Source organism: Chiloscyllium punctatum, chromosome 24, assembly GCF_047496795.1.
Source record: "Chiloscyllium punctatum isolate Juve2018m chromosome 24, sChiPun1.3, whole genome shotgun sequence".
NCBI lineage: Eukaryota > Metazoa > Chordata > Chondrichthyes > Orectolobiformes > Hemiscylliidae > Chiloscyllium > Chiloscyllium punctatum.
The window spans coordinates 63,004,183-63,022,478 of record NC_092762.1 but is presented as its reverse complement, the minus strand read 5'-3'; the positions used below and the strand labels follow the sequence as shown (position 1 = coordinate 63,022,478).

Here is an 18,296-nt window from a genome sequence, read left to right as displayed (position 1 = left end):
TAACCTTATGATGGAGAGAAGGTCATTGATGAAGCAGCTGAAGATGGTTGGACCTAGGACACTACTCTGAGGAACTCTTGCGGAAATGTCCTGGAGCTGAGATGACTGACCTCTGACAACAACGGCCATCTTCCTATGTGTCAGGTATGACTCTAACCAGCATAGAGTTTGCCCCTGATACCATTGATTCCAGTTTTACTAGGGCTTCTTGATGCTATGCTCGAATGTAGCTTTGATGTCAAGGGCTATCATTTCCACCTCACATCTGGAATTTAACTCTTTCATCCATGTTTGAGGTCACGAGCTGAATGACACTAGTGGAACCCAAACTGGGTATCACTGGGCAAGTTATTGCACTGTTAGCACTGTTGGAAACACCTTCCATCACTTTACTGATGATTGACAGTAGACTGATGGTGCAGTAATTAGCCGGGTTGGATTTATCCTAGTTTCTATATACTGGACATTTTCGGATAGCTTGCAGTGCTGTAACTGTATTGGAAGAGCTTGGCCAGGGGAGCAGCAAGTGCTGGAGAACAAGTACTATTGCCAGAATGTTGCTCGAGCCCATTGCCTTTGCAGTATCCAGTGCCTCCAACCATGTATTGATATCATATGGAATGAAGACTGATATGTGTGATGCAGGGCACCACTGGAGGACGTCGAGATGGATCATCTACTTAGCACTTCTGACTAAAGATTATTGTGAATGCTTCAGCCTTCTCTTTTGCACTGATGCATTGGGCTCTTCCATCACTGAGGATGGGGATATTTGCGGAACCTCCTTCTTATTTAATTGTCCACCACCATTCAAGACTGGATGTGGCAGGACTGCGGAGCTTAAATCTGATCTAGTTATAGATACTTGGCTTATCATTGATTCCTATTTTGGGTGAACCCGCTATATTGAAACCATCCTAGTAGTCCAAGAAAGTTCTGTAATTTACGATGATGTGAAGATTTTGGTCAGAGTCCCTTCTCTTTTCTCTCAAACTTCATTCAGCATTCCTAGGTTGAAAACTATCGGAAATTATCATCTACATAATTTGCATACGGCACTAGTCTTTAAACTACGAAAGAGTGTAAACAGAGTTGGATCAATCTAGGAAGGATCCTTTGATATCTGGATGATGGATCACCCAATATCTCGATGAGGTTCTCCATATTTTAGTTTGAAATGTTTGAATTCCTTCTCTTCAGCAATCAAGAATGATTGTTATTTGTTTCTTTCAGACTGTCAGCTTGCAATCTTTCTTTTTATGGTTAAGGAGTATTTTCTTGACTTTTTTTTGCTGTTGCCCCTATAAAAGTTTGTTCCCCTTTTTTATGTTTCCAGTTTTGTTTACCCACACTCTACAAAACTGTATGTTAATATCTTTCCCTGTTTTCCAGGTGCTTGCCTTACGCATTCAGGGAGCATCCTTTGTTCCTATTCCCTTGTTAACTTCAACTGCTCTTTGAAGCTGTATACCATTTTGAAGTTTCTCTTGCTGTGCCCTGCCATTGCACTTCTGCTGATTCTATGTTGCTTCACCAGAGCAAACTGAAGCCAGTAAGTTTACTGGCAATTTTTGGACTTTGATATATTTCTATTTGTGGAAGTTCAGTAAATGAGGAAGAATATTGGAATATTTACTGCAATCTTCCTCTGCAATCTTCCCCATTCTTTAAACTAAATGTCACTAAGTTCCCTCCTGGCTTTCTCGTTATTTGTCACTTCACATAACAAGGTTCGGAAATACTGGCCCCAATATTTTGCGTGGTATATTAAAAGTGTCTTTAAGCATCCGGTTTTCATTGGAAACCACATTTGAGCATGGTGTCTGTGCACTCAGAGTGACCTGAATACTTGTTTTAACACTGGAAAAAGCTCACACATGTTGGCCCAATGACCTGTGAAAGGAGTTTAAAGTTAGACACTGATATATAATGAAGGTAATTTTAGGGGCCTTACAATAGATGGTGGTTGTGCTGCTTGTTTGGCTCCACCTGGCTTTCCTCCATAACGTCAGTTGTGCAGTTCCAATATCCATCACATGATAGTAACACTCGGGACTTTGGTACATTGGTACACTTCAATTCTATCTGTTGTGTCCAGACATCATAAGCACTATTCTGATCAGCCTGTGAATTGTATGGATCATGCAGTTTTGATGGAACTGTTCTGTCTAGTGTATGAGATGGTGTAGAGGTGTCCTGCACTACAGCAAAAGTGTCATAGCACTAATCCCTCAGAATCTAACCCATCACATGATTAATGCTGTCATTTAAGAAGAACTTTGAAAGTATAAGGAGGAAAGGCAAAACTTACAGAAATTTCCCATCTGGCTGTGCACCAAAGTATAGGCGTTGTTCTGCATCTCCACGACTAATGGGACCATGGTACCAGGCCATCTTCTCATGTGCAGTGCTTGCAATCAGCTTCTGTAATTGTGGAGCTTGACTGATAATTGCCTGTTCCAATGCTTCACCCTGAAAAGAGAAACAGAATAAAACTCCATTAAAATTCAATCCCAAATAATCAGCAAGCACTTAAAACTGTTAATCAGTTGAGAAAGATCATTTCATCCATTGGGAAGAGAGAAAGTCTGGGTCTTAGCATGCCTGACCTTGATGGCACAAAGGTGCTGGCTTCCCAACTAACTGCTGAGCAAATTAAGTTATGGGGGCTGTATGATACTTAAAGTGGCCTGACTTGAATTGACTTGTTTGCTGCAATTTATATCTTGAATCTGCTACAAGTCTTAGAGATAGCATTTAGGAGGTGCTATTGATGGAGGACGATGACTGCTGCGAGGGGGTGACTCACTCTGAGTAAGCACCACCTCCGACTGCTCAGTCACATGAAGCTCAATGGAGCTCCTGAGACAGGCAGCTATTTAGTGAACCAGACACCATAGGCACATAACCTTGGCTGAGTGCCCATCACCAGTCCACCTATCAGTCCCTCCAGGATTTTATGGGCAGTAGATAGGGGAGTTGATGGGTGCACAGCCCACCCATGGCTCAGTTGAGGCCCTAAAGTTGCCAATTAAGGATCGCATCTCAACATTTATCCAATTCAATAGGTATCCCACTGGGATCCCCCGTGTCAACTGGGGAGCCATTGACGCAATTTGCCATCTTTTGTCCTTCTCTGTCCAGAATTCTCTTCCTGTCCCTCAGAATGGCCTATTGGCCTGGTTCGTATGAGATTTCAGACCAAACACACAGTTTTGTCACTGACTGCCACCTCTTTGACTTACCAGCAGTGCAAGCAATGGCCAGCACTCCTGCTTAGTGCTGCCATTATTCAGACACTCCAAGATCTGTCTGGTCAGGAATCTTTGAGAGTAAGATCTTGCTGGGGCTGCATAGAAGTCCATCTTGGATTGTTGTTTAAAAAGTTAAAGTGGAGTGGAGGCCAAGTGGAGGCAGCCTGTCGGTTTAATTTCTTATGCAAGGTGCAAGGAGCCTGCATCAAGCGTATATCCAATCCAGTTCAAGAAGCAAAGAGGCACATTTTTGGGGACAGATACAGCAATCTGTCTAAGTTCCTGCAATAGACACTTGACCCTGCAAGTTCTGGAGTGTATGTTGAAGAAGTTCAATGAGTCTGGAGCAGCAGCAAAAAATGTGAGTTCTATTTATCCTTCAGATTGGAGGGAGAACGGAGGTATCTGTCTCATCTATCAATGCCAAGATGCCTCAGTCCCTTACATTGATGTTTACTTTGAAACAAAGACTAGTCAACAGCAATCAGCAGCCAATGAAGCAGTTCACCAAGTACCTGATTGCTCTCAGCAATAACTTGCATGATTAAAATGCCACCTAATCGACAAAAAAAAATTACCTAAATACTTCAGAGCCCGTTTGGAGGGCAGCAGAGTGATTCCCTGACTCTTACTCCACAGGAAATGCAAGTGAACCATTGAAGATGGAGAATGAGAGCATGGAATTGGAAAATGCTCAAAATACCTCAACTTCTTGCATACCTCCCACAAACAGTGCAAGTTACAAATGCTTCCTCCTATCCTGATGGCTACACCTGCACAGGTGAAAACAGAGCAACCTTTTCTGCACCCCAATCCCAAAGGGCATCAGCTGGCCAAGAACACATAAGGCAGTCAGACTTAGAATTCAAGCAGTCTGCCCCACGCTTTGTTGAAAATACATGGGCAGTATCACAGAATGGAAAGGATTTCTAGTTACACTGTTACATTTCTCATTTAGGATTCTCCACAGTAACATTTATTTTATCGTTCCCTCTTGGTTTTTTTTGTCTGGTATCTCGCAAAGTAGTTTTTAGTCATATGAATCATGAGAAAAACAAAAGGTTGAAGATAATGAGTGAGGGGGATGAATTGTAGACTGTGTAGGTCTGCTTTCTGCTGGGTTGGTGGAGGATGACGTGCTTGGATGTAGCACTCAGTGCAACTCGATTTTGCACTTTAACCAAACCTGAATCTTGCTTTCTCAGCCATCCCTGGCAGTGATGTGTTTGGCCACTGGTGTTCGTCCTTGCAGGGTGCAGAAGACTCATCTGTTTCCTGTTTTTAAAGCTCCAGGAATCGTTGCTGTGCAGGGTTGTGCAAGTCACAGCAGTCCAGTAACATTCAGTTAACCCTGGTTGACATACACTGAAGATCCATGCAGACCTTGAGCAGCTCCAGATATGCACATGGATTCAGCCTTTCAAACATGCCACTCCCACAGAAACTCACCCACCCTCGTTGTCTTAAAATTCCCCCTAAACGTTTGCGGAAATTGCTGTATTATTAAACAGAATGAAATTTGAGGTTGCCATTTGTACTCACACTGCAGATAGCAAGCTTGCATCATCTCATTATACCTGTGATTTTCCCCTCCCACCAGCTCCTGATCCTTGTCAGTGCAAAGTAAGTGGGAGTAGTAGCAGTTTTGGAAGAATATGCACTTCTCCCCTGACGGTAGGGAAGCATTCTGAAACTAAAGAAGTGAAGGCATGCTGAGAATCTCTCCCAATACAGTATTAAATTTCAATTTTGATTCAGAGAAGAATGCTTCTGAGTAAATGCTGTGCAAAGAAAAGCGCAGAGGAAAGTTTTATCAAAAAGCTAAGTCAGGCAATCTTCTTCAATTTAACATCTTAAAAGTTTTCATTTAAGTGTATTATTCTCTGCTTTTTCCTAAATGATTGCAGCATTGTTGGGCGGCACAGTGGTTAGCACTGCTGCCTCACAGTGCCAGAGACACAGGTTCAATTCCTGCCTCAGGAGTTTGCACATTCTCCCCGTGTCTGCGTGGGTTTCCTCCGGGTGCTCCGGCTTCCTCCCACAGTCTAAAACTTTGCAGGTTAGGTGAATTGGCCGTGCTAAATTGCCTGTACTGTTAGGTGCAAGGGTAAATATAGGGGAATGGGTCTGGGTGGGTGCGCTTCAGCAGGTCGATGTGGACTTGTTGGGCCAAAGGGCCTGTTTCCACATTGTAAGTAGTCTAATCTAATCTAATTAGTTTGTGTAAAATATGCAATTATGGGTCGGTCGGACATTAACCACTTCGACTGATTGCAATTCCACTGACTGTATGAAAATGAAAATGGGAAGACCTATTTAAGGAGCTTAAACTTGAACCTTTTAAACAGAATCCCCACAGTGTGAAAACAGGCAATTCAGCCCAACAAGTCCACACCAACCCACTGAAGAGTATCCTACCCAGACCCATCCCCCTACCATATCCCTGCATTTCCCATGGTGAACACACCTTACCTATACTTTCTTGAACACTGTGGGTGACTTAGAGTGGCCAATGCACCTAACCTGCACATCTTTGTACTGTGGGAGGAAACCAGAGCACCCAGTGAAAATCCACGCAGATACGGAGAGAGTGTGCAAATTCCACACAGACAGTTACCCTTGGTTGAAATTGAACCAGGTCCCTGGCACTATGAGGCAGCAGTGCTAACCATTAGGTGCCCACAGGAATATTACCAGGGTAAAAATTATGACTGTATTCACTCGATCCACCTCTACTGTATCTTTTAAAAACCTGAAGAAAGGGGCAGGTCACTGACCAAGTTCAATGAGTTTGGAAGAATAGGATAGAAGATTAGATATGTTAAAATATAACAGCAAGATGTGATTTTAAAAGCAGAATGATGACAGAAGATGGGGTAAAACACAAAGGGCTTGGTGGGGATGTCGGTAAGACAAGCATAAATAATTATCTCAGGGTCCATTTAAATTCCCCTGAATGAGGGCACGATAGTCTTTTCAGTGATTACAAATCTGAAACAGGAACACAATCTGCTGACTTACCTTTAAAAACACGAACTGCAGTGGAAGGATTGCAAATTGAGTACTTTTTTTTATTTTTATTTTTATGCTGGATTTTTTTATTTGTTATTTTTCAATTTTATAAAAAATGCTTAAGTATCTGTGCCTAGGTATCTTGTACCTAAAATGATACCATAAGTGGTGACATTGCAAACCTTTCACTGCATTCATTCGAATGCATGTGACAATAAATTTCATTCAATTCAATAATACAGTTGGGACAAAGAGTGGACGTTCCTGTTTTTGTGAAAATTTCTGTTTATGTGAGAGGATGCTCAGTGTATTATTGGAAATGAGGCTGATGTTCAGACATTTTAACAAGGCCGATGGCCTTTAACTTAATGGTACCTCTATTTCGTTTTGGCCTGGTTTCCCAGTTCCGGAATGTAACAAATGAAGAAAAGTAGACAAGCAGGGGAGGCTGGAAGAGCACATCAAACCAGGCAGCATCAGGAGATGAAGAAGTTTGGATATAACCCTTCTTCAGGAATGGAGGTGGGGTAGGGAGAGCTGCAGATAAAGAGAAGGGGGGGGGAAGGGTTATGGGTAGGGAGCGAGGCAGAGTGGTGAGGTAGTGATAGGTAAACACATCGCCAATGACCCCTGTTAAAACTTCCAACCACCATTTGATTTCCACTTCCTGACCATTCACTGAGATGCCCCCTGCCCAATCACCACCTGCTTCCCACCAGCTCACCATTGGGATTAACCCCTCTCCATGAGATTGGGATACATTGGTGATTGTTGAATCCTTGCCCCAGCCAGTTTCTGCTGAATTCATCATCAATGGGACCACCTCTCATGCAATTGCCATTTAACATTAGCATCCACGAGTGAGAAATTACATTGAGATTCCAGCCAGACCAACCCACCAAGGATCAAGTATGGAGACAAAAGAGACCCCAAAATGCTGATTTGTTTATTTTTATGAATTTCCTTTTGGGGTCATGCAGACCTGCTCTTCATAGATATCCTCTGGGCCATGTGAATTTGCACCTCTTTTTACTGACTTCTGACTTCTGACTTCTAACAACGTAGCTCTAAGTGAGGCCAGGAGTTTTCTACATGAGCTAGAAATGGCCATCAAAACTTTCCAAATAAAACTTGCACCTCACTTCAAATTGGAAGTGATGTTAGGATGTTAGCTAACCCAGGACAAAATAAGAAAACATACGATGAAAACATTTGAGGTCAAAGAAAAAAGATTGGCTTCACTTCCTTTATTAAAATGTTTAAAAACCAACTTCTTTATCAAAATCGTTGAGGTTTTTGAGTGTTACCGTGCAGTGTAAAATACTGGAAAACCTCTGTTTGGTTGTGATGTATTCCTTCCATAAAGCCAAAAATAAGTTCAGAGCAGAACATGTGTGGACTGAAAGTCCATGAGCCATTAGCCCAGTAATTGGGTCATAATTGTGTCTGTCAGTGCCCACTGGGCAGGGCAGCTGGGAGGGCATATACATGGCAGGCGAACTTTGGATTTCCACCAGCAAATTCCAGAGCCTGCCAACTGTTAGCCAAAGAAAACATAAATATGGCCCCAAGAGTTCGATTCTAAAAGTTAGGCATCATTCAGTGTGGACGAAGAAAATTGGTCCATTGAATCCACACCGACCCTCTGAAGAGCCACCAGACCCACACCAACTCTGCATTTCCCATGGCAAATTCACCTAGCTTGCACATGCCTTGACACTACAGGCAATTTAGCCTGGTTAATTCACCTAACCTGCACATCTTTGGACTGTGGGTAGAAACTGGAAGATCCAGAGAAAACCCATGCAAACACAGGCAAAATGTGCAAATTTCACACAGACAACATAACAATGTTGAATCTGACCATCTGGTTGCATTATAGTAACTCATTAATGGAACAACTGGGGACATTTGGTTCTACAGATCTCATTGATAAGGGATGAAGGCTCCTTTGGCAGCCAGTAAAGACTTCCTCACTAGAGTAATCATGTGTATCAAATTTAAATTTAATCCATATCTCTGCAGGTACAAGCTTCAAAAAAAATCAAAGATATTCAACGTTAAAATGCTCCTTCATTCCATGTATTGAACCAAATAGGGTTTCTCATTTTTGGGGATCTGTGACCTTGGAGGAATTCCTGAGTCTCTCTGTAAGCTTTGTAAACTCTGTGCATGAACAAGATATTCACGTAACATTTGAAAAGTTGCACTGCGAGATAGGACTGGGAGATTATCGATGCTTTGAGTCCTGATATCATTTCATTGCCTGTACCTGAACGACTCAAACATAGAATGAAGACAAGGCTTTCGACAAAATTGAATTCCATTTTGGAAATAGTTAAAATATAAATACTGCTTTGGCTGTGTTGCAAGTGGATATCCTGGTTCTTTTGATAGATACTTGTCTGCAACCCAAAGGTTGAACCCAGGTGAAATTACAGTGTCAGATTGAAGCTGCATTCGGGACTTAGAGCAGTGAAAGGAACGTTTGTGCATGGGTGTACAGCAGTGAGGATATACGCATGGCAGGATTCTGCATACAAAGTCTTTAACCACGGGGAAGCCGTTATGCTACAGTTGTCACATGGTTCTGGATGATCAGGAAACTCAGATAATGAACTTCATGGTTACTGCGATTAAGAAAGAGGAGGTGTTTGGATTAGGGGTGATGTTTACTGGGGAATAAGGCAAGATACAACTCACAACAAGGGGGTAGAATGTTTCTGTGAATTTAAGGAGTTGGGGGAGTGTACGGGGAGAGATGGTGGCACTACTGTCTCACAGCACCAGGGACCAAGGTTAATTTCCACCCATGGGTGATTGTGTGGAGTTTGTGCGTTCTCCCCATGTCTGCATGGGTTTCCTCCAGGTGCTCCATTATCCTCCCACAGTCCAAAGATGTGTTACTTAGTTGAAAATGCAGGATTGCAGGGATAGGGTAGGGGTGTGGGTGGGGAATGCTTTTCAGAGGGTAGGCGTGTACTCGATGGGCCAAATGGCCTGCTTCTACACTGCAGAGATTCTATGGTGAATAGAGGGGCAGAATTCCTCTACAAACTAGAAGTTGAGTAGGAAGAGATGACATCTCATTGTAACAGAAATATATCAATTTCAGTCTTCAAAGTTTGAATTCAGTCAGGACCCTCAGCCTATTGAAAGCAATAGTTTCATTTTTCGACTACCTTATTGTGAAAATGCTCTAGCATTATTGTTAAGAATATGTCCTTTTGTTCTGGATTCTCCCTTTGTCACTTTAAACACCCCAGTTAGATCGCCTCATATTCCTCTGAATGTAAGGGAATGCAAGCAGTGTTTATGCTACCTGCCCTCATCATTTAAAGTGAAATAACAAATGCTGGAAATATCCAGCAGGTCTGGCACCATCTGTAGGGAGCGAGAGATAGGTTAATGATTCAAATTGATGAACTTTTACCAGAACAGAAATTAACCAGTTATCAAAGATCCTGCCTGATCTGCTGAGCATTTTAGATGCTGACTTCAAATTCCAAGAAGTGGCAGCATTTTATTGTTTTTGCTGCTGCACACGATATAACTTTTCGCTGTAGGATTTTACAGATGAATCTGTGTTACATCATTTCTTGTCCCCAATCCTACCTGCAGGAATATGTGGCCAGGGACATTGGGCTCTCTTTCTCCCACCATCGTCCCCTTTGGCATTCCACCATGTGGAAAATTATTTGCAGATACTTCCCAAAAGAGGTTAAATCTGCTTTGGGATTGTTTCCAGATGCTTAAAAACAGTGAGCATTACTTCTGCACAGGAACTAGCTTCGGTTAATGAGCAAGGATTTGGGGTCTGTAACGATGATGAGATAGATCACATGCTGAAACTAGAGGTGGAAATTTTTTAAAAATGACATAATTGAGAACTACAAGGAAAATCTCTCTCTAAGTCACCTAATATTCTTCTGTTGACAATATTGTTATCAGTTTACTGAACACCTTCATCAATAAAAGACCATCACCTCAGGAAAATTAGATGATTCTGATTAGATTGTCCTGAATATTGTTTTTGCAGAAGACTGATTATTGCGAGTTCTTTAAATCATACGGCAGCAGAATATCTGCCATTGTGAAATGTGTTCCACTATATCTTAAACACGTTAAAGGATAAAATGGTAGGGAAGTTTCCAGCTTACAGCCCACAACTTGGTTCTAATGCGTTTAATTATTGCAAACTGACTGTTTCTCACTTTCTCTTCTCTTCACCTGCGTGGAAAATCCCTGACAGCACTGACAAAATAAGTAATCTGATGTTGATTTTGATTATCTGTGTCTGCTCTTACCAGCGTGGGTTAAGTCTCCCCAACTTCCCTCATCAGTGACCTTGAAGCTTTAGTTTTTTCAAGCTGCATTGGGAGCTTTAATCTGAACTTTTCAGTTCCACTGGACAGCCTCAAAATCGTGCAGACACCTATCACTGAAACAGGGAGCCAACCTACAAGCTCTGCCAGTCAGCTGCCCATGTGGAAAATAGATTTGGACATGTTGAGTAAGTTTAATCAGTGAATCATTTCATAGAATATGGACAAACACAAATAAAAATGCAAACCACAAGGTACATGACTTAAAGGGAACGATTGTGGTGCCGTGATAGTGTCACTACGTTGAACCAGGATGCCTGGGTTCAAGCCCCCACCTGCCCCAGAAGTGTGTCATAGGAATCCAAAATAAGTTAAAATAACCATGGGACTTAAAGATTATAGTATTTGTTACTCTATTTCTGCACAAGACAAGAAACAATTAGTATGCTCGGGATAATTTCACACAGGTCACCAATTTTCTGCAGAGCCTAGCTTTTCTCCAATTCGGTCATTTCAAGTCCTCTTTATGAATATTGGGGAGCTCTGACTGGTTAGGCGAATATTTTGAAAGAAAACTATTTTAATAAATCAAGATGGGAATTGGAGTGTGAAAGAAGCACAATTGAATTTATCTTCTATTTATTCCTGCATGCTCAATCTTAAACAGTAAAATTATCAAACATAAAATTACAACTACTTTTTAATTTGAACTGTAGCTCAATGTGAACACTGGGATTTACTTGTTATCTCACCAGAAGCACCATTTCTAATCAGAATTTGACAATTCTAATCAGGTCAATACAGAAAATTGAAAAATTTGCTGCAGATGCTCAAAGTAAACAATGGCTCCCTCTCCTGGTGGAAGATAAGAGGTGACTGAGGTGGAGTGACAAAAGTCAGAGAAATGTCAACCCCAGAAGGAACTGGTTCAGCTCATTGTAGCTCTAACCATTGATTCCTGCAGCATTCCAAGATTAATCCACTGCCCCAGACTCTCATCATAACTCTGTATCCTCTTTTGCTTTAAATGTATACTTAGTTTACAACGGAAGTTCTTCATATGGTCCATGAGGCTAAATACTCCAAGTGCTGAACAAAGAAATTCTTCTAACCTTACTTAGGGCCTTAATGACAATTTTAAAGTTAAAAAGCATTATTACTGGCCTTGCAATGATTCTCTTTTCCTCTTCAGCTTATTAAAGTAATATTTCTGTTTTTCCAAATAATGAGAAATATATGGAAATAATGAGGGCTGTGTAGAGACAATCCATGGCCTTCTTATCTGAGTACAACATGTTCCATTGTATGGAGGATTATGGTAACCTATCACTTGGCTGTGATGTGAATGCTGACTGCTCATGTTGCTGAAAACATGTCCTGCTCCACAAGACTTATTCCCAGGATAGCAGGACTGTCCAATGAAGAGAGATTGGACAAACTAGGCATGTGTTCGCGAGAGTTTTTGAAGAATGACAGGTGATCTTGTTCAAACCTATGAATATTTAAAATGGATAGACAAGGTAGATGCAGGTGAGATGGTTCCCCTGACTGAGGAGTCTAAAACAAGGGTGCACAGGTTAAAAATTAGGGGGGTGCCACTTAAGTCAGAGAGAAAGAAGAGTTATCTTACTCTGAGGATTGTGGACCTTTGGACTTCTCTACCACAGAAGGTTTGTGCAGGTTCAGTCTTTGAGAATGTTCAAGGTAGTGATTGGTGAATTTCTGATAACTCAGGTTATTGGGATGGGGTGAGTAAAAAATATTGAAGCATTCCATCAGCCACAATTGAATTGAATGGGAGAGTGGACTTGATGGGCTGAATGGCCTACCCTAATTCCTGAGTTCCTGCGATATTTCCCACACAGGTTCACTGGAACCATGATCAATGAATACAGCCACAGAAGGACTTACCATCACTGTGGCTGCTGGTCAGCAAAGGTGGAGACAAACTGAGGAGGAACAGAACTGCCAGCAAGCCTGGGTCCAGCAGGAAACTCCAACAGCTGCAAACAACCTTCACATGATGAAGTTGTAGAAGGGATTCTCTAATGATGAGGAACAAGTAACAGGAAGGCAAGAGTCTATTGCCTTCAATATCATTTCCACTGGATGAGCAAGCATGCAAAGGAGTTCCAGGACTTTGTAACAGAACTCCGTCATCTGTTGGAGCAGGACTTTCAATCCAAAGGGTGGGTTGTCACCTTATCCCAGTGGCTGTCAAAGTATGTGCTGGCATGTTCTTCGATCTGTGTTTTACAATAAATTTCCCTTGTTACAGTGAACCTCATATCTTTATCCAATAGTAAATACCTCGGTTTTCAAATTCCAATAAAAAGCTTACTAATCTCGATCAAGGTCATAAGAATGACCTCTGCATAGGCATAAATTATCTTCCCATTCTCCACACTGTTCTGTCTGGATCTTTGTCTCAAACTCCTGCAGAAACAGTGCTAAACAGCATGAAGGTTAGGAATAGGAATGAACAGATAGATTGTCATGACCTTTTTACATTTTACCAGGTTGTTCTTGGAGGATGCAGGAGACTCTTTGTGTAGATGACCAGGATAACAGTGGTCTAGAGGTATTGAGAGCCCTGGAGCAACTTTATGTGATTAGCCTGAGAAAGGGTTGTCTTGAGGCTGTAGCTCAGATTTTGGAGAGTTCATTTAAACTTTTCATTATTCTAGGAGGCAATGGGAAGCAATATGTCCTATTGTCAAGGGATAATTTAAAGTAATGGGGTTTAAATCACAGTTCTTGAACAGCCGGTTGGATTTTAGCATCACCAGAAAGTTATTGAACTTCAGAATGTTGATAGGAAGTGGGGGAGAGAATAGAAACTTTCCTGATGTTGTGCTTTGGATTGTCACCATGGAGAATTCCTGCCTTTTACAAGACGGCTCAAAGAAACAATGCCAAAACTGCACAGTGATCAAGAGATCTTGTTGGCTTTTATCTAAATGGGAACATGGATAAAGGAGCAAGAGTTCCTACTTTCTCCCAAGCCCTTTAATCCCTTTAGCCCTAAGAACTATATCTTATTCCTTCTTAAAAATATTCAATGTTTTGGTTATAACCTGTTTCTGTAGCAGAGAATTCCATGGGTTCACCATTCCCTAGGTGAAGAAATTTTTCCTCAGTCCTGGATGGTCTATCTATGTGTCTTTAAACTGTGTGAATGCTGGTTCTGGACTCCATCATCATCAGGAACATCTGTGTGTAGTCCTGTTAGAATTTTAGAGGTTTCTATAAGATTCTCCTTTCATTTTTCTAAGCTCTAGTGAATATAGTCCTAAGAGATCCAGTCTTTCTTCATACATCAGTCCCGCCATCCCTAGAATCAGCCTGGTAAACCTCGATTGCACTCAGTCCAAAACCAGAACATCCTTCCTCAGATAATGAGATGAAAACTGCACACCATACTGCAGGAGTGGTCTCACAAAGACCCTATACGGACTGCAGCAAGGCATTCCTGTTCCTGTGCTCGAATCCACTTGAGTGAGTGGTAAGCACCCCAAAAGGGCAGGAAACTGTGTATTTGTATGGTGAGCAAACATTCCCAGATAGCTAACAACATTCTTTCTCAATGCCCAAGTGTCTGTTTCCATGCTGTACATCTCTATGACTCTATGACTGACTGACCTGATCAGATTTTAATGTTGTGTAGTGGACAAAATATAAGACACATAGCCTTAACTACTTACTCAATCAGGTTCCCACTACAGTCAACTATTCAACCAACATACCATTGAAGTTAGAGGTGAAATACTCAAATTAGAGATATAAAAAAAAGAAGATTGCAGAATGGGTGTGTAATTGGCAATGGACAACAATGTGGATTCATGATGATGAGTTAACATGCGATGAATAAGGAGATTACATACTCTCTGAAAAACCAAACTCTGCATGGGGTAGAGGAGCAAAATGATCTAGAGACGTAGATAAACAAATCATTAAAAAGTCGCAACACAAGTTGATAAGGCCTTTCAGAAAGCAAATATTGCAATAGGCTTCATTTTCAGGGGAATAATATTGAAGGACAGAGAAGATTTGTTAAAATTATATAAAACCTTACTTTTATGATCTCGGTTAGAGCAGACTTAGAGTCCTGATAAATTTCTGGTCTTCACATCAGAAAAGAGGATAATGGTGCACACTGAAGAGAAATGTATAATTTAGAAGAATGATACTGTATTGAAAAAAATTATATCTATAAAGAAGGACTAAACAGTTTAATGCTGTTCTCTCTGGGCATTAAAAATGCAATCTGGTAATTTCAGATTATGAAAGTATCTGATACATAGAGAAAACAGTTTCACTTCAATATAAGGCAGTCACTAAGAAATCGAGTAAGAAATTCAAAAGAAACTATTTCCATGCAAAGCGATTAGATGGGTGGACTCACTCTCACAAGGAATAGTTTAAAAGACGATAGTAGTTGGATTTAGATGCAGGAGGGATATTGCAGGCAGTTCAGACAAAGTTCACGAGATTGATTTCACAGATGAGGGTTTGCCTTATGAAGAGAGAGTAGGCAGTTTAAGCCTATACTGTCTGGAGTTTCGAAGAGTGAGACGGGAATCTAATTGAGGTATGTAAACTGTTAGAGGGGGATTGACAAAGTAGATGCAGAGAGGCTGCTTCCTCATCTGGGGCAATCTAGAATGAGAGGTCCTAGTTTTAGGATAAGGAGGAGCAGGTTTAAAACAGAGATGAGGAAAAATTACTTCTTTCATGAATCTGTGGAATGCACAGTCCCCAGAGTATGGTGGATCCCAGGACATTGAGTAACTTTAAGGAGGCAATGGACAGATTTTTAATTAGTGATGGGTTGAAAAGTTATGGAGAGTGGGAGAGTAGAGTTGTGACCAAGATGAGATCAGCCATTATCCTATTATGTAGAGTAGAGGAACTTTATTTGTCGTTTCTACCATATACAACTGGTCCAATAAAAACGAGACAGCCTTCCTCCAGGACCAAGGTGCTCTATGAACACACATACTACACGAGAGTACAGTCATACACAGGGCACGATAAAGTGCGTAGAAAAGTGCAAAACATGCAAGACAGTACAGTAATTGAAGACAATAGGCACGGTGATGGACAAATTACAATGTAATAATGAATGATCAATAATAAAATATTGTTTTAGCAGCAATTCAAAAACTCATCCAAAAATTGCAAGCGGAATAGAGTGTGACCATATAGTGTTAAGAAGCCTGATGGCTTGGGGGAAGAAACTAAATGGTGGAGAAGCTGAATTGCCTAGTCCTGCTTCTAGTTCTCATGTGAACAAGTGTAATCCCCATCAATTGGCATCTTGCTGCAACATGTTTTGCTACTTATAAAAAGCATAAAAGATGGAGCATGATGATCTCCACATTGAGATAGGTTTCATCACTCAATTCTGCCACATGTCCCCTTAGCCTACGTCACTGAAACTCCATCAAACTTCACCTTCCATGTAGCATTCTTTTATTCAGAACGTTAGAACTCGGAGCAGGAGTCGGCCATCTGGCCCTTCGAGCCTGCTCCCCCATTCAATACAACCATGGCTGATCTTTTTATGGACTCATCTCCAATTACCCACCATCTCACCATATCCCTTAATTCCTTTATTGTCCAAAAAAAATCTATCCTAGCTTCAAAAACATTGACTGAAGTAGCATCAACTACTTCACTGGGCAGGGAATTCCATAGATTTACAACCTTCTGGGTGAAGAAGTTCCTTCTCAATTCAGTCCTAAATCGGCTCCCCCTAATTTTGAGGCTATGACCTCTTGTCCTACTTTCACCTGCCAGTGGAAACATCCTCTCTACTTCTATCTTATCTATTCCCTTCATAATGTTAGATGTTTTATATATTAGGAAGCCTTTTCACTTAATTAGAACTAGCCAGTTTAAGGGTTCATTATCCAAATATTCTACCTTTTACCTAACTTCATTTGAACAATTGAGCCCATGTAAATTAACTGTGTATAGATTCTGTTAAATTTGAAAAACAAAACTCCAGTTCAAAAATATTCAGTAATTCAGTATCTATTAATTTTAATGTGGCTTCCTCAAGATTTGGAAAACCGCAACGTAACTAATGAGGCAACTATCACGAAACTAAGATTCAATAAGTCAGTTTCATTTCTGTCACAATGATCCCTTTCTATTCACATCTGAATTGTTGCAAAGATAACTCTCCAGGGGGCGCACCAACATAAGGTAATCACAAGATCCTGCTCTCAAGGGTACAAGATCTTCATGGTAGATCTCAAATGGTTAAATCAGTTGATAAGGTCCTTCTGTTCTCAGAGATAGTTTGCAAATTGTATGCACATAATATCAACCAATTAAGTGTGAAACATTCTTTTTAAGTAATGTGTACAAAACCGACGAGGTACCAAGCTATCCTAGATCTGGTCCCGTGTAATGAGACAAGAATAATTAATAACCTCAGAGTTAGGGATCCTCTTGGAAGGAACGATCACAGTATGGTTGAATTTAGAATACAGATGGAGAGTTTGAAGATAAAATCCAATACCAGGGTCCTGTGCTAAAACAAAGGAGACTACAATAGGATGAGGGAGGACTTGGCTAAAGTAGACTGGAAACAAAGACTTTATGGTGGGACAGTTGATGAACATTGGATTTCAAATCGATTTTTTAAAGTGCTCATCAAAAGTATATACCAATGAAAAGGAAGGACTGTAAGAAAAGGGGTAATCTGCCATGGGTGCCTAAGGCAATAAGGGAGGCTATCAAACTGAAAGAGAAGGCACACAAAGTGGCCACGATTAGTGGGAAACTAGAAGATTGGAAAGCTTTAAAGGTCAACAGAAAGCCACAAAAAAACTATAAAGAAAAGTAGTATAGACTATGAGAATAAACTAGATTAGTGGGTGGCATGGTGGCACAGTGGTTAGCACTGCTGCCTCACAGCGCCAGAGACCTGGGTTCAATTCCTGCCTCAGGTGACTGACTGTGTGGAGTTTGCACGTTCTCCCTGTGTCCGCGTGGGTTTCCTCCGGGTGCTCCAGTTTCCTCCCACACTCCAAAGATGTGCAGGTCAGGTGAATTGGCCATGCTAAATTGCCCGTAGTGTTAGGTAAGGAGTAAATGTAGGGGTATGGGTGGGTTGCGCTTTGGCGGGGCGGTGTGGACTTGTTGGGCCGAAGGGCCTGTTTCCACACTGTAAGTAATCTAATCTAATCTAGATCAGAATATAAAGATAGATAGCAAAAGTTTCCAGAAATATATAAAATGAAAAATGGTAGATAAAGTAAACATTGGTCCATCAAAGGATGAGAAGGGGCATTTAGTTATGGGAGATGATGAAATGGCCAAGGCATTGAGAAGGTATTTTGTGTAAGTCTTCACAGTGGAGAACACAAATAACTTGCTAGTAATTAACAAAGAGACGAAAGTAGGTGAGGACCTGGAAACAATCATTTTCACAAAAGAGGTAGTGTTGGGTAAGCTAATGGAGCTAAGGATAGATAACTCTCCTGGCCCTGATGGAATGTATCCCAGGGTAATAAAAGAGATGGTAGGAGAAATAGCAAATGGACTTGTGGTAATCTTCCAGTGGTCACTGGACTCAGGGGCATTTCCTGCAGATTGGAAAACAGCAAATGTGATGTCATTGTTTTAAAAAGGAGGTAGACAATAGATAGGGAATTATGGACTCGTTAGCTTAAAATCTACAGTGGGGAAA

At 41.1% G+C, this 18,296-nt stretch overlaps 1 protein-coding gene across 1 annotated transcript in view; it reads right to left on the bottom strand.

The window, feature by feature from the left end:
* Positions 1–18,296, bottom strand: part of zap70 (zeta chain of T cell receptor associated protein kinase 70) — a 98,527-nt gene that overhangs the window by 29,606 nt on the left and 50,625 nt on the right. Inside the window, exon 3 of the mRNA XM_072593584.1 lies at positions 2,312–2,472. Within this exon, the coding sequence (XP_072449685.1) occupies positions 2,312–2,472 (161 nt within the window). The remainder of the gene's footprint in view (positions 1–2,311; positions 2,473–18,296) is intronic.